Here is a 21656-nt window from a genome sequence, read left to right on the forward strand (position 1 = left end):
ACTTCACCCCCCTGGGTCCCAGCCTCCTCATCTAGCGCCCATGGTTAGTGACGTGGATCTCAGGAGGTCACTGCAAAACTCAAGAGGATAAAAGGCATGAGAAGGTTCTGCAAACTGAAAAGCACTGTGCAGAGGAACCAGGTCACCTAGGTTCTCTGAACCTCAGTGCTGTCAACTGAAAACAGGGCTACTGCCCCTCACTTTGCGGGGCTGGGGGGAGGAGTAGGCAAACTCGCAGAGATGGGGTTCTGACACTGTGGTTGAGGTTATGATGACATCGGTCAGCCCCATTGGGAAGAAAACCACTCTGTCAAAAATCAGGGTCAACTTTCCAGGGATGAGTCTTCCAGGGAGGACCCTACTGTCCTCCCAGATGAGAGGCCCCAATGTCCTCCTCAGTTTCAGGGAGAGCACCCCTTCTTCCAGGGCAGGTAGGGGATGTCTGGACAGGACTGACTGAACTGGTGAGGAGAAACGCTCTTCCCGGCAAGGCCCTGCCCTGCCTTGGATGTAGCGTGTGGATGAAGTACTCAGTGCTGTGGCAGCCACTGTGCAGTCATGAGGTAAAGACCAAGAAAGAAGCCCGAAGCCTTAGCATCACCAGAGCCTTGGAGCCAGGGAACAGTCTCCTCACTTCACCTTTCCTAACTGTAAGAAACAGGAGCCCTGTTAGTTTAAGCTGCTGCTAGAGGGGTTTCTGTGATCTGAAATGCAAAGCTTTCTGCACTGATTCAAGGCAACAAGAGCCCAAACTCCCCAAACAGGAGCCTGGGGGAGCCCAGGGGCACTTCCCTGTCTGTGTCCTAAAGCCCCTAGTTCACTCTTCCCTAGAGTCTTTGCCTTCAGCTCAGGAATATTCAGCCCCAGCGTGTGTGGATTTTCGTGGAAGGAACGCTGTGCATTACTCGGCAGCTTCCTCTGTGCCAGGAGCTGGGACACAAAGATGAAAGGGCTGACAGTCTAGCTAGAGAGGTGTACTAAACACACATTGTGTGACATAAGGTAACGTAGTATAGAGTTCTAATATCACATAATTTACCAGGTAACATTTCACCTAAAAATACAACGAAATGAGCTCTAAAATATCACATAATAGAGTATCACGTAATATATCATGACTTCATACTGTATCATAGAATGCTCTCCTGAATTAGACTCTACACCCCGCTATGGTAAGGGCAGGGAGGTGGCCATGCTATGGGGCCCTGAGGTGGAGGCTGGGGTAGGGGTCAGGGAGGGCTTCCAGGAGGAGCAGGACTTAGCCAGACAGACAGGGTAGAAGAGCATTCCAGGCAGAAGAGACGGCGTGAGCACAGAGGCCAAAAATAGCCCCTCTGGGCGAGGAGTTCCGCGTTGATGGAGTGTAAATTGGGACACCGGGAGTGACCGGCTGGAGCCAGGTCACTTAGGGGGAGGGGCAGCTGCCCTGTAAGGGAGTCTGGCCTCTATCCTCAGCGTGTGGAGAGCCCCTGAGGGGTCCTGAGCAGGGGGAGTGAGGCAGTCAGACCTGGCTTTCAGCAGAGCTGCTGGGAGGGGCTCAGGTGGGTATGAACTGAGCCAGGGAGCAGCTGGGCGGCAGGGCCAGGCCCCAGGTGGCCGTGAAGTCTGGGCAGAGAACTAAGCACCGTGAAGGCAGGAAAGGCTCCCTGCTTCGCCCTCTAGAAACGTTTATACTAGGAGGTCAGGAAGGCAGGGATTTATACCTTCCCCTAGAACCAGCCTCCGGTCTGCAGGGGCAAGTAGAAAAAGGACGACCAGGGCCTGCTGGCACCCCCTGTGCCAGGCAATCCACTGTGCCAGGGGTAGGGGCTCAAGGCTGGGCAGTGGGAGGGCAGCCCTGCCCTCCATTCTCCTTCCACTGCTCCTCTGGAAGCCCCAGGTCTGGAAAGCAAGTTCTGGTCACTGGTCGGACCCCACGCCTCCTTCCCCAGGCCCTCCTCACCTTCGGCTCCACGGGGACCAGCTTCTCAGGCATCAGACACGGGAGGGAGGACAGAGTTCACAAAACAGTTTCACATCCTTTGTGCCACTGACCCCTGGATAGGTGGGCAGTCAGGCTGGCATCTCCCGGATACGACACTTGAGCAAGGCCACCCAGCTACACAGGCCCCTGGGCAGAGACGAGAGCAGCCTGAGAGTCCAGACCAGGTAGCTGCCCACCAAGGCCTTAGCAGGGAGGGGGGATCTCGGCCCATGCCCAGCCCTGCAGACGGGGAGATTAATGGCCCTGAAATTGTGATAAACTTATGTATATTTTGTCCTGTCAGAGCTGCCACCTCTCCAACCGAAACTGGGAAGAGAGGAGAAAGGAGTGAAGTACGGCGCCTAAGATGAAACGCCCTCCGAAGCCCGAGCCTCAGCTTGTGAGGACCGGCCACCCGTGGCGATGTGCACGACAGGCTTTTTCCACTGCCGGGGTGAGGGGCAGCCGGGCTTCTGGGTCTCACGGGACAGCGCTGGGGCAGGCAGTGAAAAAGGGGTGCCGGAACTGAGAAAGGAAAGGGGAAGCCCCCAGTCCCCTGCCCCTGCCCCGTGACCCCCCCCCATGAGGTCACGCCCATGTGACACCTGGGAGGTGTCCCTCTCCCCACCTCCACCTGACAGCCCTGGGCCTGACTCTCAGCTCCCCCTCAGGGGTCCAGGGGCTGTGAGGAAGGTGGCCAGGCCTTGCCCTCCCCTCCCCACCGCCGCCAATGCTGGCCTCCCAGCTGCCAGCCCTGCCCCAGCACAGCCCAAGGGCCCCCCTCAGGCCACCCGGTGACTGCTCCCAGGAGGTGCCCAGATTCCAGGCAGACATCTCCCAGAAGTTTCTGGCGGTGGCGGCGGTTCTTAAAAAAGGCTTCCTGTCATACTGCAATCAGCTGAGGCGCCAAGCACTGAGCGTTTCATTAATGCCACTGCTCTCCCAGAGCGTCTCCGTGTTGCCTTCCGATGAGCTGATGGCAGTCTCCGCGCTCTCTCTGCCCCCGACCCTCCCTCAGGTTGACGACACTCTGTTGCCCTGCCCACACTGTGCCCTCCCGGGCACCTTCTTTCTGCCCCGTCTCCTCCAGCCCGGGTTTTATGACAACAGTCTCCCATTTTAAGAGCTTTGAGAAGGAAAAACAGTTCGGCAGCGTCCAGGATACCTAATTAGGTGGCCTTCAGGCACCTTAGAGGAGGAAGAAAAGTCACAACTGGTGCAAGAAGGGGAAGAAACACCATTAAAAGAAAACAAGGGGAAACCAAATAAAGAGCGGAGATAAAGAGTCAGGAGAAAACAGCGGCGCCTGAGAAACACGGATTCCAGCCGCCAACTTTTACAGCGTCCAGCCCTGTTATTCATAAGCGAGTTTCCTCTCTCACAAAGGACCTTTTGCACGGTTTTCCCTGCTGCCTCCAAACCAGCTGCTTGTGCTGTTGTATCCTGAGTGATGATGAGGCTCTGAAAGGGTTTTTTGGGAACAGATGGCCAGGGGAGAGCTGGGGAATGTGCCAGCAGAGCGCTGGGCGGGCTGCCAGGGCCTGCGGTGACTGAGCGCTTGGGCTTCCAGCTCGCGTGCTTTCCCTGCCCTCTGCCCTCCGTGGCGCCAGCAGGCCTTCCCAGCGAGCGCTCGGAACATCTGGAGTCTGGGGCTGCCAGGAGGGGGGGCCGCGGCGGCCGGGCGGGGGACCCTCTGTTCCAGCGGAGCTCCCAGGGCCTCGCCACCAGGCCCGCCTTGTGGAACAGCTAATCAAAACCACAGCGCCCGAATGGGAACCAGGCGCGCTCCCAGCTGCAGCCAGAGGCCGCCAGGGCGACTTAACCCCGTGTCAGGCCTCGCTGGCGGCGGCACTGGGGGCGGGGGGCTGCTGACACCCCCATCCCCACCGGCCCGGCCCACCCCTTGCCACCCCCAGCGGTCTGTGGGCTCCCCGCGGCTCAATGGAGCCTGCAAGCGCCGCAGCCCGGCTGCTTACATAAGAGCTGCTGCTCCTGACAAGGCCCTGCACCCGCATTTGTTGGGGCTCTCGGGGCTCAGGCCACCCTGCTGGGCGGTATGTGAGCTTCAGGGCCCGGGCGCAGCTGAAGAGCTCGGAGTTTGGAACCCAAGAGACACGTGCTCAAAGCAGCTCCACCACTTCCTCGCTCCACGGCCTTGGGCGAGCTACTGCCCTTCTCTTGGCCTCAGTTTCCCCTCCGTGCAATGGGGACGTGGTGCTAACTTGTGGGGTCAGCATAAAGGGTAGAGATAAAGTATGGGAGGTGCTCGGCACGCAATGGGCACTCCCCACTCGGTCAGCGCGATTGTTGGTGAGAGTCTGTTTATTAGCATTATTACCACGTACAACCACACGTTATGCATGTTCTTTGGTATGAATCCGTGAACTTTGAAAGCCCAGGGATTTCTGGGCTGGCTAGGTGCTCGCCCCCCTTTAAGGATGCAGGGCCAGGGGGTTTGCCCCGAATGCTGGACAAACAGGAGTCCCCCGTTCAGAATTATTTGCCCTTATCTGCCCTTTGTCTGGTCATTCATCCATTCCAGGCACTGCCCTTTCCTGAGATGATCCTTCCTGGGATTCCATATGAAGTCGTTACCTTGTGGCTGTAAATTCCTGATATTTCCCTTCTGGCACTGAGAAAAGGCCAGCCCTTTCTCATACTGGATCTCCTTTAATCCTTCCAGCAAGGTGACGAGGAAGGTTTATAAGCTCACACGAGAACGGGGGATCAGAGAAGTTAGATAACACACCCAGGGTCACATGGGTAGGAAGTACCAGTGCCGTGATTCAAACCCAGGTCTCCAGCGCCAAAGCCCACACTTCCCCTACTTCATGGTCTTGCCAAGGGTCTCCCTGTTGTATGCGCCTTAAAGTTAAATGACAGCACCAGAGAGAACCGAAAGGAACTGTAGGGTTCTGTCAACTCAACACCCACCTATAGCATCCCGGACCACTGAGCCTCTGAAGGGGTTTCCAGAGGGGCACACTGGCTCGAAGAGGTGCCCTGGAGGTTAGAGCATCAGAGGGGACTTTTCACGTCTCTGACTTTCTGAGCAGGAGGGTGGTTCTTTCTCACTGTCCGAGACCCCAAGTTTTCATTCATACACAGCATGGTGGGGAGAAGGGTGGGGTCTGTGAGTGCGTGTCAGCGGGGGAGAGGAGGAAGAGGTGAAGACAGTGTGAAAGGAGCAGGGAAAGCAGTGCCCCAGTCTCTCCCCCACCTCAGGACCACCCGGCGAACAGCAGAGGGCCAAGTTCTGCGTTCCAAGGAAGCCAGCTCCAAGCTAACCTGGGGGGCTCCCCAGCCCACGACCCCTCCATCCCAGTCCCTGCCAGCCGTGTGGACTAACGGTGTCAACTGAGAGAGGAGAAACGGCAGCTGAGAGAACACTCCGTGTTAGAACAAACAGCTGGCGACAAACGTCTATGTAATTGGAATGCCAGAAAAAATAAATTGCATCCATTTTTATGACGAGAAGGGAATTTGATGGTGGTTTCCCACCCACCCCCCTTCTTTCCCAGCATAGACGGTCTCCATGGGCTTTGAAAGCACATGGTATTTAACTCAGTAACATGGCTTGGAGGATGTGGAAACAGGACCTCCTCTCACCACCCCATTTCCATGTGGGGGGCGGGACAGGGAAGTGATAGGAGCCCCGGGCACCTCTCCTACCGACCAGTTCCTCGGGCCTCTGAGCCTCAGATTCATTGCTCCTGGGACAACGTCAGGATCCACCTTGAAGGGGTGGCGGGAGGAGTCAACGGGGTGATATGTCAGAAGTACTAAGCACCCGGCACCACGCCTGGCGTGGGATCCAGGCTCTAAGAACGTCAGGTAGTATCAGTATTCTCTGGGTGCACTGCACTGGGGTCCCAACAGTCTCCGTGAGCAACTTTCAGATCTGTGTGAAATGCCCGTGATGGGCAGAGGGGAAGGGAGAGTAAACGCCTGTTGTCATTTAGACAGAAAAAGGAGCTGAGGTGACCTCAGTTCGGAAAGTCTGACCAGAAGGGGCCTTAGAAATCACTTCTGGGGTCAACTCACCTTACAGAAGTGGAAACCAAAGCCCCAGTGGGGGTGACTGTGTACGTGGCAGGTGGGGACAGAGACAGGACAGTGTCCCTCAATGGGGACTCTGGGGATGCAGGAGACCCTGCACACGAGGGGCTGGATCCAGCCAGAGCAGGTGTTGGAGACTCTGCCCCACATACTCTGGGGCTCCAGAACAGACCACAGAAAGAGCAGGTGCCACCAGGTCCTGTCCGAGGCCTGGTTTCAACCACCCAGACGGAACCCTCTCGGCTCCCACTGACCCCCCAACCCAAAACCAATGTGCTACCTCAGCTGGCCCCCAGCACCAAAAGTACAGAAGTCTGCACCCAAGATGTTCTTCCCAACAGGGGTCCGGCTACCCTCGGACCTGCCATCACCACGAAAAGCCTCCCCTACCCAGAAAGCAGCAGGAAGAGAGAAGATGCGGTCGAGCTATGCCAGCCTCACTGGCTCCTCTGGCACTGGACCACCCACAGGGTGAGAAGCAGCCTCTGGCCTTGCAGAGCCAGCCTTCCCCGCCCAGCTGGCACACACGGCTACAGTCACAGCCCCGGGGTCACCAATCGGTACCCAGGTGTCTGGTAGGGCCCTTAGCTCAGCGCACCATAATGGACTTATCTCTCCCCCCAGCCCCACCCCCGCCAACCTGGGGCCTGTGAGAAACCCGGGGGCAGGAACTTACTGGCCATTTATCGCCAGGGCTTAAGCTATGCCATCAGTGTTAGTAGCTGCTGCCGCTGTTATTATTATTATTATTCACTGGAAGGCAGTGCCCTAGACTGTGGGAAACTGCTAGTCTCCTATCCCGCAGGCCCGGCAATGCCCACCCTGCCCAGGTGTGGAACAGTTCTGCTTCTCTTCCTTCTCTCCTCCTCAGAAGCTCCCAGGAGTTGCTGCTTTAAAAACAGGAGCTGCGGAAACATGGCCCAGAGCCAGGTGCTTACCGTGCATTATCTCCGGCTGCAGCCGGAGCTCGAGCTGCGATCTGCAGAGCCCTTCCACTCCTCCCACCTGTCTCTCCGCTTGGCAGCCTCCGACGAGCCTCTCTGCAAGATCAGGGCTTCCAAACGGACCCTGGACCCTCAAAGTCACCTCCTGTGAGGTCCAGATATAGAGGACTCACCCGTCAAGGGATACGGGTCCCCACCCCGAGCAAGGAAGGGCTGAGACGGGCAAAAGGATGTGCCTGGGGCCTAGAGGGTAAGGAAAGATCGCTTTAAATCCCATTCTTGACACAGGTCTGGAGGGACAAGGCAGCTCATCAGGGAACACTGAGTACAGTCTGTCAAGGCGGTGTTCTGGAACAGGGTCGCCCAGCCTCTGGGGCACACGAACTGTGAGAGAGCCGCGCTCCGTGGGACAGCTCAGACCGCCATCAGTGGCATCAGTGATGACCATTTATGAAAGACTTCCTTTCAGCTGGTCACTGACATCAGCATCATTTTCTAGTTTCTTCCTTTCTTTATCCTTCATTAGAATGTAAGCCTGACTCACTCCCATCCCCAAACCCTCAGGCTGCCCTGAATGGCTGCAGGGGGAGGGGCAACAGGGGCGTGATTTGAGCCTCACACCCACCTGCCCTGTCCACAGGGACTAGGGAGGGTCAGGCCCACCCCATCGCAAATTCCCATCACAGGGCCCATGTGCTGAGGATGGGATTCCCCAACACGGAGCTCACTGCCCCTGCTCGATAAACGCTGAACGAATGAATGTATGAACAAATGAAGGGATGCGTCTCCAGGGACACCAGCTCCCTTGGTTCTGGTTAACAAAAGGATGGCCTATCCCAGGCACTCAGGGCCACTGGGCGGGTCACTGAAGTCCATCCCTGAGGGCATCCCTGAAACTCACCTACCTGCATGGTGACAGATGCAGGAAGGCACACACACCAGGAGTGGGGTGGTGCTGTGACCTGCCAATCTACCAGGGCGGTTACAGGGCCCAAGAGGCCTCAGACGCCCCAGCAGCCCCAAGACCCTGTCCCATCCCTCCCTCTAAGTCCTCTGGGCAATGGTGGCTGTCCAGGCATGGTCCTCAGGAGATGGCAGCCTCAGGACAGCCCGCTGGGCAGGAGGGGCTGCAGGATGCAAGGGGCCCCTCACTCAGAGGTGAGGCAGGACCTCTGCTTGTAGAGTCAGACTAGAAAGGGCCTTGGAAATCTCTGATGTTTCCACCATCCCCGTTTATTGAGGAGAAAATTGAGGCAAGAAGAGGTAAAGAAATGGGTCCAAAATGATACAGCTAGTAGGTGGTGAGCCAGGCCTTGGACTCAGGGCTGTTTGATGCTCTTACCCACAATCTAACACCTCAGTCTCCCAATCTGGACAATGGGGAGGCTGGACCAGATAGTCTCTAAGGTGTCTTAGATTTGACGTGATTTCAGGGGAAGCCAAAAGCTCGGCATCGTCACCCCACCACCCCCCTTCTTCCCTCACCTCCCAAGCATCTAGTTTCCTCCCCAGCCCAGGGCACTTGCTCCTATCAAAGAACAGGGAAGGAGGGGGGCCCAGCACTCTGGCCTTTGGTGGCTGACGGGAGGACTTGGGGAGGGGGGGATGAGGGGCAGAGATGGGGGAAATGGCGCCTGCCCATCCTGCCCATCCACACCTCCGACCGACCACCACCGAATGCCAGGGGAAGTTCACCAAGAGTTTACAACCCTCCTTTGTCACAGAGCGCTGCATGGAGCCATCAATCACGCCCTTAATTTACCCGTGTCACTTTCCAGAGGAAAGCCGCCCTGCGAGCAGCCAGTGGCGCTTCCTCTCTCACCCACTTGATGAAGATTTCATCTAATTGGTCCACATTAAATCACTCCCAGGATCGCAACGTGCCATCACCGCAGCAGCGGCAGTGGCTGGCGATGGGGACATGCCGGGGCCCTCCCTGCTGTGGGCAGGAGAGTCCACAGAGGGCCTCCCTGGCTGGAAGCCTCTTGAAGGGGCCCCTGGGAAACCTGGAGAACCCAGAGAGGGGCCTCCTTGAAAGGGGGGCTGGGGGAGGAATGTCAGGGATGCGGGGAGGGGCCGGCCAGGAAGGAAAGAGGAGGTGGTAGGAAGGAATGAATGGAGGGTGCCAGAGCCACTTGGCTACCCCCCCCCCACTCCCCATCCCTGGATGCCCAGAGGAGTCAGGCATCTCTAACCATCTCTAACCTCTTCATGGATGCAGACTGGGTCCCACCCTCTGTCTCTCTCCCTCTAGCCTCGTGGGCACAGAGATCCAGAGGGTTGCCATAAGCCTTGCTCTGCACAGCCTGGCAATGACCCCCAACTGGAAATGCTGGAAGCCTAGGGCATCTGGGAAGCATAGCTGTGCCCGACACCTTTCCCCCTGCCCATCTCTCTCCAAACACATCAGGCTTTGCACAGGCTGTTCCCTCTGCCTCAGATATTGTTCCTGCTTCATCTGCCGGGCGACCTCCTTGTTGTGCAACTCAAACACCACTTACACCAAGATGACCTTTCAAACTCCCTTGGGCAGGAGAGGTAACCTGTCCCTTCTCTGCCGGGCCTTCCCCTGCCCCAGCACAGGCCTCCGGGGCCTCCTTTACTACCCTCTTCTGCCCTTATCCACAGGCAAGAGGGTCTCTGAGCATCCCGTGAGCTGCAGGGGTGCTGCGACCATATGTTTATCATTTTTATACCCCTGCCCGGCAAGCGTGGCACATGGCTGGGGCTCAGTAAATCTCTTCAGAATGAATGAATGAATGAATGAATGAAATCACGTGCCTTAATGCGTGGCCTCGGGTAACCCACAGGCCAAGTCACATTACCAAAACACACCAAAGGGCTCTCCTGGGCTGTTACCAGTTCAGGAGATCTCACCCTGATATGACATCCATCAGGGGTCGCATGGGGGATTCATCCTAAGAGCACGTAAGGCCAGAAAGAGCTTCAGAGATAAGCTGTCCTCCTCATTTAAGTGATGAACAAACGCAGGCCCAGGGTGACTGTCCCAGGTACCCAGCAGCCCCATTCCCGGGAGTAGAGTCACACACAATCCCAGGGGTCTGGGGAGCCCCGAAGCTGGCACGAACCCCAGCAAAGCTCCTAAAGGCCGAGCTCACCGGTCCCTCTGGAAGCCTGGGGGAGTGAGGGGCTCCCCAAGCTCCTGTCCCCACCTCTCTGTCTTCCCAGGAGGCTGCTGCCTGCGTGGCTGGCACGTACCTTGCGTTTCTTGGCACGGCCCTCGGCCTGCAGGGTGCGGGTGCAACGCTGCACACACTCGGAGAAGCTGAGGTTGCTATGGTCGGCGCTGTAGTCGAGGTCGGCCAGCCGCGCCAGGGACAGGATGTAGTTACAGGCGATCCTCAGGATGGCCAGCTTGGACAGCTTCTGCCCATATGAGTAACATGGCACCTGGAGGGTGAGAAGGCGTCAGGAGGGGCTGCCAGGGTCTCTGCTGAGAACGGCCTGGGGGCACCTCAGCCAGGCAGGTGTAGGGCCCCTCACACTGACATCTGCACCGCCGGACAGGGGACTGCAGGGCGGCAGAGGTGGCCCGTCTAGTCCCTCAACCCGGATTTTATTCCCTGTTCTAAGCACCCGCTGTTTCCACACTCACAACCTTGGGAGGCATCCACATTCCCACGTCACAGGGGAAGAAACCGAGACTTAGCTCTTGCCCGAACGTCAGTGCGCACGAAACACAGTGAGTTCCCCCAGGACAGAGCTCCACCCCCCTCCCTCCCTGAGAAGGAATCTCTCAGAGAGAACCGATGTTTTTTGGCTCTGAGGGTCTATTTACTCATTCAGTGGCAATTGTCTTGCTGGGCACTTGGGGTCCGACCACAGATAATAACTCGGGTCTGCCATCAGAGAACTTCCACTCAAGAGTGATGTTATAACATCAGAGCAGAGTTAGGTGCCCGGGACTCTGGGAACAGACCAGAAGCAAAGTGTCAGTGCTCAGCTGGGGGGCCCACACATGATTGGCTTTCTTTTGCTTTTCTCTTTTCCTTTCCGCCCTCTGGACCTGGGGCGCTGCTGGGCATTGCAACAGGACAGACCCAACCAGACTTGACAGCCTTGACGTTCATCACCGACTATACACTCACTAATGGCACAGGGATTTGTATGCGTGAAGCGATGAAGTCTCTAACATTGTCCACCAACGCTCCTGCTGCTTGAGCAAAAAGCTACGAAGACTGCAGCAGAGTTCTGTGTCGTAACACGGAGACATCACCACAAAGTCCACCCGACAGGTGGACTAACCAATACAGCTGCTCTGATGCGTCGCTCACCTAAATGGCCCAAACGTGCCCTGCAACCAAGGCTGCGGCATCCTCCTCTCTATGGCTCTCCAGGATCCACACGCAGCATCCATCCCCGCCACGGATACCTGGTACTAACCCTCAGCCCACAGAGAGTGGGGCGCCTTGCAGGGACCACTCAACAAGCACTCCGGGCACTGTTCCGAACCAGTGGTTCTCAACCAGGGACAATGTCGTCCCTACGGGGCGGCTGGCAATGTCTGCAGACACTCTTGATCGTCACCACCGGGGAGCAGGCGGGGAGGGGCTACTGGCCTGTAGTGGGCAGAGGCCAGGGATGCTGCTAAACATCCTACAATGCCCAGGATCCTACGATGCCTCCACGACAAAGAATGACTCAGCCCAAAACGCCAGCAGCGCTGTGGTCGAGAAAGCATAATCAAGAGAGCCGCTTCAGATGAGGACCCTAAACGCGTCAACATCTTGATCTCACGTTAAAGCTCACTTCGTCCAGCAGCTTTCCCTGACCTCCCACCCAACCCTACCCCGGGGACTAGGGCTGCCTCCCCTCGATGGTGCTCTAATAGCCCGCCATCTGTCCTTAACTCCTGAACACTGGGACTCATTTAATGGTCAGTCTCTGTGTGAGCTGTCAGGGGAAGGCCTCTGTATGCAGAGCCTAGCCCTGGTCCTGCCCATCACCGGCCTCCAAAGGGTTTGTTGACTGAGGGAATGAATGAACAAATGAACGCTCTCCCTCCATATCTATCAGGTGACTCCAGAAGGTTTAGAACTGGGTTCAAAAACCGTTCTCTCTCTCTCTCTCTCTCTCTCCCTCTTTTTCTTTTTGGCCACACCGCTCAGCTTGTAGGATCTTAGTTCCCGGACCTGAGATTGAACCCGCGCCCCCTACAGTGGAAGCATGGAGTCCTAACCACTGGACCGCCAGGGAATTCCCAAAATTCTCTGAGGATAAAGATTTAGTTATTTGGTGCAGAGGTGAAGCTCATACACCTTTTGGTCACCTGGGCTAACTCCTGGCTCTAGCTACAAACCCTGGGCAAGAGACATAACCGTTCTGAGCCTTGGTGTCCTTGTCATATGGCTAACAGGACTGACCACAAAGCGTGGTAAGGACTAAAGGAGATGGCATATGCACTGCACATAGTAAGGCCTGATACAAGGCAGTGACATTATTACGGTGGGTGTTGCAGAGGGTCTCTAAAGAGGGTCTCCGGAGAGGGTGAGAAGCAGGAGATCTGGAGGCAGGACATACTGCCTGCTCATCCCCCCCCCCCCGGGGGTCCTGAGACCGCAGGCCCAAGGTGAGGTTTGCTGTCACCTTTCAAAAATCCTCTAGCACACATATATATGGAATTTAAGAAAAAAAAAATGTCGTGAAGAACCTAGAGGTAAGACAGGAATAAAGACACAGACCTACTAGAGAATGGACTTGAGGATATGGGGAGGGGGAAGGGTAAGCTGGGACAAAGCGAGAGAGAGGCATGGACATATATACACTAACAAACGTAAGGTAGATAGCTAGTGGGAAGCAGCCGCATAGCACAGGGATATCGGCTCGGTGCTCCGTGACCGCCTGGAGGGGTGGGATAGGGAGGGTGGGAGGGAGGGAGACGCAAGAGGGAGGAGATATGGGAACATATGTATATGTATAACTGATTCACTTTGTTATAAAGCAGAAACTAACACACCATTGTAAAGCAATTATACTCCAATAAAGATGTTAAAAAAAAAAAAATCCTCTAGCAGCCAAGGAGTTGCCCTTCACCAGGCCAGGAAACGCAGGGAGGGGCAGGGAGGTGACACAGGGACCACCAACTCCTGTGCATTCCCCTTCCCCCTCCCAGTCCTGGCCACAGCTCCAAACCCATCTGAGAAAAGCCTGCAGAACAATGCACGTTGCCTGTTCTCATCCAGAGTCCAGAGAATCCTGCTTTATCAGCCTGAACAAATGAACAAGGTCTGTGGCACAGAAAGGTTCCCTGGGGCAGGGGCATGGGTCTCAGGGACCAGCCTAGCACCTCTGCCTCCCCTGCACCCAGGGAGGGAGTGCCTGCCTGGTGGAGGCTCTGGACACCGGGCACAGCTCTGTGACACAGGCCCTAGTGTGTTGTTACCCAGAGGCCATGCTGGGAGTTACCCGGCTCTTTGAGCCCTGGGACCTGAGCAGCTGGGCTTCCCTGCCAGCAGGGAGCAGGGATCTTGGAAGGAATCTGCACATGGGGATCCAGGGTCATTGCGGGACCACCGGGCAACAGGTGAGGCCAAGGCCGACCTAGGAGCTCCCCTGCCAAGTTCTGATCCAGTTTTGCCCCAGATTTGTCACTCTGTCCCACTGCTTGTGTCAAAGTCCAGGTCTAACAAGAAAGCCGTCTATTGAGGGGGCTGCCCTTGTGGCGCAGTGGTTAAGAATCTGCCTGCCAATGCAGGGGATACAGGTTCAAGCCCTGGTCCGGGAAGATCCCACTTGCCACGGAGCAACTAAGCCCATGAGCCACAGCTACTGAAGCCTGCACGCCTGGAGTCCATGCTCCACAGCGGGAGAAGCCGCCGCAATGAGAGGCCCGTGCACCGCAGCGAAGAATGGCCCCCGCTCGCCGCAACTAGAGAAAGCCCTACGTCACGCTGCAACAAAGACCCAATGCAGCCAAAAATAAATTAATTAAATAAATTAAGAAGCAACTGTGGGGTTTAAAAAAAAAAAACCAACCCATCTATTGAGCTCTGGTTGTTCACCTGGCACCGTGGTCACTATTTACAGGTAGTTTCAGCCCATTGAAACTTTCCCCCAAATAAAGATTGTTACCCCATCTGCACATGAGGAAGCAGAGAGGTGACATATTGGGCCCCAGGTCACTCAGCTAAGACACGGCTGGAGCCAGAAGCTCGTGTGTTTATCGCCCAAGGAAGGCGGGCTCCCCAAGCTCCCACCAGGGGCTTGGCCACTGGGCTCTCCAAACTCCCACCACCAGCGGTGGTGACGCTGGTGCCCACGGCCCAGGATGCAGGAGCTGTGCCCCCAAAAGCCCAGCTCAGAGGCACCCTGGCCTATGAGGATCTGATTCTAGGAGGTTAAGGTAAGGCAGAAAGAGCTGGTCTGAGTCCCAAACATCGGGGTGACTTTGGACAGGTAGCTTCACCTCTCTGAGCCTCAGTTTTCTTATCTGGAGAGTGGGAATAATGCCTGGGTACCCTGGATGACTGTTGGAACTAGGTCATCCCCTTGCTGTTTCTTGTGATCTACTAAGGCCAGGCAGAGGGCTGGGTGTTGTGAATATAATTCATCTTTCAACAGCGCCATGAGGTAGAAATGACGACTTCCACTTTACAGAGAAGCATTTGATGCCCAGGGAGTGTAAGAACTTCCTGTATCTCTCAGCTGATGGAAGATGAGCTGGGTTTTGAACACACACCTTACTTAGCTGGGCTCTTTCCAATCAGCCAGAAGCAATGGCTTGGGGGTTTGGATGAGCATCTATAGCCTATGATGGGGAGGTGGGCAGCCCACCCTTCTGAGCAGGGGATGGAGAGTTCTGGACTCCATGGGACCCCAGCCTTGGTGCATTACCTCTCTGAGCATCCACAGCGTGGCCCAGAGCCCAGCCATCCCACCACCTGCCAGAGACCACACAGCAGTCATCTGCTCAGCCTGGGCAGAGGACAGAAGCCAAAGGAGGCAGCAGGGCCGCTCGGCTCCAGCTACTGACAGGCAGCTTATCTTCCTGTAAAGTAAAAGGACCTGCCTCACGCTCATCCCACAAGAATCGTTACGCTTCAGAAGAGCAGGGGCAGTATGGGGATTTTTCACCAGGTCCCACGTGCCCCTAAAAGATTCCATCCCACCTACCCCAAGGTGGACCCTCTCCTGGCGCCAGCAAGTGGGAAAAAGCAGGAAGGGCACTGGCATGGGATTCTGAGGACCTAGCTCTACTCTGGGCCATCCACGTGATCTTAGGTCCGCAACCATAGGGGACCTCAGTTTCCTCACCAATAAAATGGGCATCAGAATACCTGCTACCTCAGAATGGAATCAACATGGGCAGATGTAGGGAGGCGCTACAGAGAAGCAAAGCCAGGAACCAACCAGCCAATGCAGGGGAGGCCTGGAAGCCCTCCAGCCTCTTGCCTCTGTGCCAACTCCTACCCCACCCTTCAGACCCAGCCCAAGACGCCCACCGAGACTCCTGGACCCACACAGCTCCAACATCACTGCATCCCCGGCACACAGCCGAGCACTTGATCCCATCTGAAATTTTTCTCTAATCGGCTCATGTCAGGGAGTGCTGGCTCCCTGGGATGAAGCCGCTCTACACAGGCTGTTTAAGGTCCTTGTCAAGTTCTATTTAAGCAAAATCCCAACCTGCTACACAGCAACGAGGCTGGACCCTGAGAACCTGGGTCTGAGTAGTTAAGAGCCATGGCCCAGGGCCAGACAGGACAAATCCTGGTCACTCACTCCACCTCTGTAAGCATCCCCATCTGTGAAATGGGAAGGCGGTACGACAACAGGGCCAGGTGAGGCACTTCACCCCGTGCAATGAGGCTCCACAAGCTACTGTCGTGGTGACTGTGGATGCGAGGGGGCAGGAGAGAGGCTTTTATCACCCCTCTCCCATCTGGATGCAAGCAGGTCCGTCCCCCATTCCCTGAGGAAGGGGGTACAGGTTGCAGTGGGGCCATGGGCCCCTGGCATCCTATGGTGTCTGAGACCGAGGGAGGTGCTGGGCTGGGGGGTGCCATCCTCATGCCCCCTCCTGGGCCATCCTGAGTTCACTTGCTGAGGATTCCCTGGGACACTCCAGGGGCAGCAGAGGAGGGGGCCACTGGTTTGGCACTTCAGCAAGTCCTGAGGGCTCCTCCTTGCTGCCCCAGGCCTCTGCCTGGCTAGGCTGCCATTCCTCCATCAATGCTGAGGGGCTTTATGCTTCTCGGGGAGAGAGGAAATCTGCACAGATCTGCACACACACCAGATGCCCCGAGGGTGAGCACAGCCTGTGAACCAGAAGGTTCTGCGGGGGAGGCCGAGGCCCACAGCTCTGGCCCCTCCCCTCACCCGTCCAGCAAGGCCAGGCTTTCCCTTGGACCCTCTCCCACCCGGCCCAGAGTGGCCCTGTACACGGGCCAGGCCCAGCTATGCACACATGGCCTTCACGTGAGGCGGCAGGGAGGGCCCCGAGCAGCTGGGCTGGTGGCATATGCTGCGGCCTGACCATCTGCCCCGCATACGCACCCCCTGGCCCCGCTGCCGGGGGCCTCCCTCTCCCCCACCTGCACTTCTCATGGCCAAGCGGCCCCCCACCCCATTCCCTTCCTGGTTGAGAGTATGATGGGTTGGACAACACAGAAGACTGTCTGGCTTCCCCCTGCTGGGGGTGGACAGCTCCGGGGTGGTCACCAGGCTGAAGAGCGGGGCCGTCAGGAGCCTGGGCCCCGGAGCGACTCGCTGACTCCGATTCGAATCCAGGCTCTGCAATGACAGTGGCACACAGCCACGCAGGCTGTGACTGCACCACGCCCGGGAGGGCGCCGGCACCCCCCGAAGCCTAGTGAATGGCAGGCCGGGGAGGCGTGCAGTGCAAAACCCAGGAGGCCTCATGCGGTGGCCAAAGGCTGCGAGATCTCCACCAACTTACAGAAGTTCCCTGAACCTCGGCCTCACCATCCGTGAAACAGGGGTGGGAATGAGGGCGGGGGATGGGGGCGTGGAAACAATACCTACCTCATTAAATGAACTAATACGCGTAACACGCTTAGCACACGACCCAGTACAAAGGAAGCATCTGATAAATGGCAGTTTCTATGATTGTTATTAAAATGATTACAGAATTCTTATTTCTACATCTGTCAAGGCCTTTGCCCAGCCCTGAGGACGTTGCAGACGTTCGAGAAATGTTCATTCCTCCTACGGCCCCCATTCCCTTCTTCATTCGCTCTCTGCAGAGAAGCGGTGTATGAGGTAAGCATTATCACCATTTTCCAACTTTAGCAACTGAGGCTCAGAGAGGGAAAGTGACTTATCCACAGTCACACAGAACGCATACAGCAGAGGTATAACTCAAACTCCAGCCTCCGGACTCCCCGCCCAGTGCTCTTTTCACCGTACCAGGAAGCTGCTCAGAGAAATGAAGCCCCAGACCAGAGCCACAGTCCCAGAACTGACCTTGGTGCTGCAACAGCCATGGCCTCATTTCAGGAAAAACCATTCTTCTTCCTCACCCTCCTTTCCCAGGGTCCATTTCAGACAGTCAAGCCTAAGCCTAGATCCAGAGTCACAGCCTGCCTGGATAAGGGCACACACACACATACGCACACGAGTGTGAGTGTGTATTCACGTGCGCACTTTCTACAGGTGGGATACTGAGGTCCAGAGGAGGAAGGAGTGCCTCTGAGACACAGGACTTTCCCCATCGGATGGAGGCTGTGATGTGGACATGGTGAGTGTGCCCTAGCGATATTTCTTTCCCTCGCAGACAATAGACTGGTGCCCACCAGCAGCCTTTTTGGGGAAGGGACAGATGGACTGGGCAAGGGGGGGTGGGAACAAACCAGAGCAGGCGCTTCTGATCACACATTTGTGTGTGCTCTTGGGCACTAGTACTGATCGTGTGTATAGGTACAGCTGTTTGTACCTGTGTGTGTGTGTGTGCGTGCACTTTCTCCCTGAATTTGTCCCTCTTATATAGAACTTCCGCACAAGAAGGGCAGAAGTGAAAGGAAACCACGATTAACAATCTCATCTCAGAGAGTCGGCCATGTGTACACCCACCTTCTGACTTAACAACACTGCGAGTGCCGGGCCCACAGCGCGGGTACAGCTGACATTGTGAGAAGCATTTGGCCAGGCGGGCATTCCAGAAACTTCTGTCACCTTCCCTAACCCACTAGGTGATCTCGGAAGCGTTTCCTTCCTTCTTTCTCCAGGCCCCAGTTTTCCATTCCATTAAATGGAAAGCTAATTCAACCGACAGGATGTTAAGATCAAATGAGATGGAATTCATCACTGAAAGAAGTTAAAGCCACTGGACAAATGAGATGTAGTTGGACACACAGAGACCGTGAATACTTTCTCGGAACTGAAAGAGGCAGCTGGAGGAGTAAAAAGGACGCTGAACTGTCAGTTAAAGGACCTAGGTGCCAGCCCTGACCTTCCTCTCACCAGCTGTGATGCTCTGGGCACGTGGCCTCCCCAATCTGAGAGGGGTTGCCCTAGCTGCAAGGTGAGCAGGTGGACAGTCATCTCTCTGCCATCTCATCCTTCCATCCTGGGCGGTAGGTAGCAGGATGCCCTCCAGGCTGCCACCCTCTGACACAGAGCCACTGCCTGAGGGTGAAACTGAATTCTCCACTGGGCCCACTGCCCAAGGTCCCAACTGTCTATGACAGTTATCTGACTCCTCCACTCCACTCCACCTCACTGACCAATCATCTTACTCAAGCCCAAATGTGACACTTTGGCTCCAAAGTCATAGAAACTCTTTTCCCCAGGAGTTTAATTCCCTTCCCATGGATGGACACAGGCACCTTCCCTGCCCCACCCACAGGAGGAAGAGGAGAGAGTGTGATCCAAAAAGAAGATCATGTTTTCTGAAATCCTTTGTTGTTGGCTAAAGCCCAGAGAGGGTAAGTAACTTTCCTGAAGTCACACAGGAAGTCAGCTGCAGAGCAAGCAAAAATCCTGACCATTCAAACCAGTCACATCCACCCCCCAACCCTTCCCCGTGCCCTGTGTGGGCTGGGGGCAGGGGGCACTTACCACACCCTTCTTAGATCTCCGCTCTGTGAAAATGCACAGCCTAGATCCTGGGGCAGTCTCAATCTTGTCTAAGTGGAATTGTAAAACTGCCACTCCCCACTATGGGTAACTCTTGGACAAATATTCTTTCCCATCGGCCCCAGAAGACAGTGTCTGGTGAGGACAGCCCCCACCTGCCCCAAACTAAGAAGCCCCTAACCCACCCCAGAACTAGTTTCTGAAGATTCCCCGAACCAATCAGTCAGTCCCCTCAGCAGACCTGCCTGCTTCAGCATGCGGCGGGCAGCTAACTGCAGCAGTGGAGGGTATCTCCTGGAAAGGCCCTCTCCAGCCAATTCCTGAGGCCGCCCCTGCAGAGGGGGCTCAGGCTTGTACCCCGGGTCCTTAAGGGACACCAGGAGCGAGGGGTGCAGAGCGCAGAAGCAACCTGAGTTCAGGGGCATCCCTGCTGGGAGGTGGGGGCTGAGGAGGTGCTGACAGGTTCCCGCGGAATGCGGGACCCTTACGTTCTGGCAAAACCAGGACCACCCCTCCGCAGCATTCCGGGCCTCCAAGACCACGCCAAATTGCCGGAAGGGTAAGGGTCTTCCCCCTTTCCCCGCCGGAGACAGATTCCCACATTGCCCCTCTCCACTCCCCACCGCGCCCAAGGGACCCCGGGAGACAAATATTCGCTGCCATAAAAGTGAACTATGAGGGGTGAAGTCAGACGCGCAGACAGGGGCACCCTAGGGGGGATGCGGGTGACTGTAACCAGGGCGTGCCCGAGCCAGAGATCTCGAACCTTCACCCCGACTTTGCAGACTAAGAGCCGTACCAACGCTGTGGCAAAGGTCACTGCCCCAGGAGGACCCAAACCTGTCTGGGCCCTGGGGCCGACCGGGCGGGGACAACTTGCAGCTTACCCACGCCCCCATCCTCCCTAAAGTCCCCCAGCCACTTACCCACCCACTCCCGCAGTCATACCCGGGCGCAGTGAGGGTGTGTGGCTGGGAGCCGGTACCTGCTTCCTGAGCGCCTCGAAGGCTGCGCTGATGGTGTGCACCCTCGTCCGCTCCCTGGCGTTCGCCAGGAGCCTCCGGGTCTGCTGCAGGGCTTTGATCTCGGAGGAGGCGGCGGTAGCTTCGCCTGGCCGTTTCCTAGGCGACGCGGAGGAATCCGGGTGGTTATTGTAAATTACGTGTGAAATTGACGAGTAAGAACTTTCCCCAGGGCGCGTGGGGGGGGCCGGGCGCACCGAGGGCTCCGGGGGAGCAGGGGCCGCCGACGGCGTGGGGCGTGCTGGCGGTGCGCACAGCAAGATGCGGGGACGTAGGCCGGGCTCCCGGAAAGGCTGTGCCTCGGGACCCCCAGGTACCTGGCCCTGGGGCGCTGGAGGCGGCGGCGGTGGCGGCGGCGTGGGGAGTCCCGGCCCCACTGCGCCCAGGGCGAAGCCGCGTTTCCGCGCGTCCAAGACCTCCGGAGCCCGGGCGCCCCCGCGCTCCCCGGCCGTGTCCGCGCCCCCACCTGAGGGAACGGCCGGCGCCACCCGGGCTGGCACCGGGGCCGGGACCGGCTGCAGCCGCTGGGTCCTGTCCCGCAGCCCGTCGGTGGCGGCGGCGCCGTGCTCGGGCGCTTCCAAGTCCAATCGGAAAGTTTTATAGCCGTTCGCGCGCCGCGCCGGCTCCTTGCCTTTCCTCTTGAGCTTCTTGAGGCCGTTCAGCTCCTTCACACACACGGTCTTCCACGGCCCGTCCTCGAGAACCGGGATGTGCTTCATGGCGCGGGCAGCGCGCAAGGCAGGGGCGTGGGGCTGCCCGGGAAGCGCGCCCGCCGCGCTCGCTCTACACGCTGCGCGCCGGCTCTGCCCGGGCGGCCGCGGCGCTCAGCGCCTCGGAGTCTCCAGCTCTCCCCCTGCTCGCTCCCTCCCTCCTCCCTCCCTTTCTCCCCCTCGTCCGGGGCAGCTGCGCCGCCGGCTCCGCGAAGCCGCCGGGCTGTCCGTTCCCGGAGCGCTCAGAGTGTCATCTGAAGTCGCTGCCGCCGTGCCAGCATTTCTGGAGAACGCCCGCTGCGCTCCATCTGTGTTTGTTTAGCCTCAGTTTACACAGAAGCCCAATTCGCGAGATCAGTCAGCGCCGCCGCCCGGAGAGGAGGCAGCTCCCGCCGCAGCCTCCCCAGCCCCGGCCGCCCGAGCCGCGAGCGCCTTTAAAGAAACAGGAAGCATTTTTCAAAACAGCTGGGCTGCCGGCCGCCTCCTTTGTCCGCGTCCTCTCCACCTCCCCCCACCCCCATCCCTTCTGCCCAGAACCTGGTCCTCTGACTCTCCCTCCCCACCCCCTCCTCAAGTCCGGGGCGCTTCTCTTTCCCCAGAGGACAGTCCGCTCCCGAGCACGTGCCTTCTAGGCCCTTCGGCCCTTCCCCAGATCAGAGCCGGGCCTTGTCTCCCTGGCCTTGCTGACCTCTCGGTGACGCAGCGTCGCCTTCCGCACCCAGCACCTCCACGTCCAGCCCTCCACCCCAGCTTGCCAATCGAGAAAGAAACAGAATGGCGACTTCTCCTGGGGGGCGGGGGCGGGGGTGGGGGTAGGTCGACGAGGGAAGGGAAAGGCTCTGGGGTTGCCCGAGACCCTCACTCCCCCTGCACCGCAGCCCCATCCACTCGCTCGGGTCAC

At 57.5% G+C, this 21656-nt stretch overlaps 1 protein-coding gene across 1 annotated transcript in view; it reads right to left on the reverse strand.

Moving 5' to 3' along the window:
* ATOH8 (atonal bHLH transcription factor 8) overlaps positions 1 to 20764 on the reverse strand; it is a 34204-nt gene extending 13440 nt beyond the window's left edge. Inside the window, exons 1-2 of the mRNA XM_065891649.1 lie at positions 20009 to 20764; positions 10186 to 10377 (exon numbers count right to left, since the gene is read on the reverse strand). Of these exons, the coding sequence (XP_065747721.1) occupies positions 10186 to 10377; positions 20009 to 20764 (948 nt within the window). The remainder of the gene's footprint in view (positions 1 to 10185; positions 10378 to 20008) is intronic.
* Positions 20765 to 21656: the final 892 nt, after the last annotated feature.

This window comes from Phocoena phocoena, chromosome 14 (genome assembly GCF_963924675.1).
Source record: "Phocoena phocoena chromosome 14, mPhoPho1.1, whole genome shotgun sequence".
In the NCBI taxonomy this organism is placed as follows: Eukaryota; Metazoa; Chordata; class Mammalia; order Artiodactyla; family Phocoenidae; genus Phocoena; species Phocoena phocoena.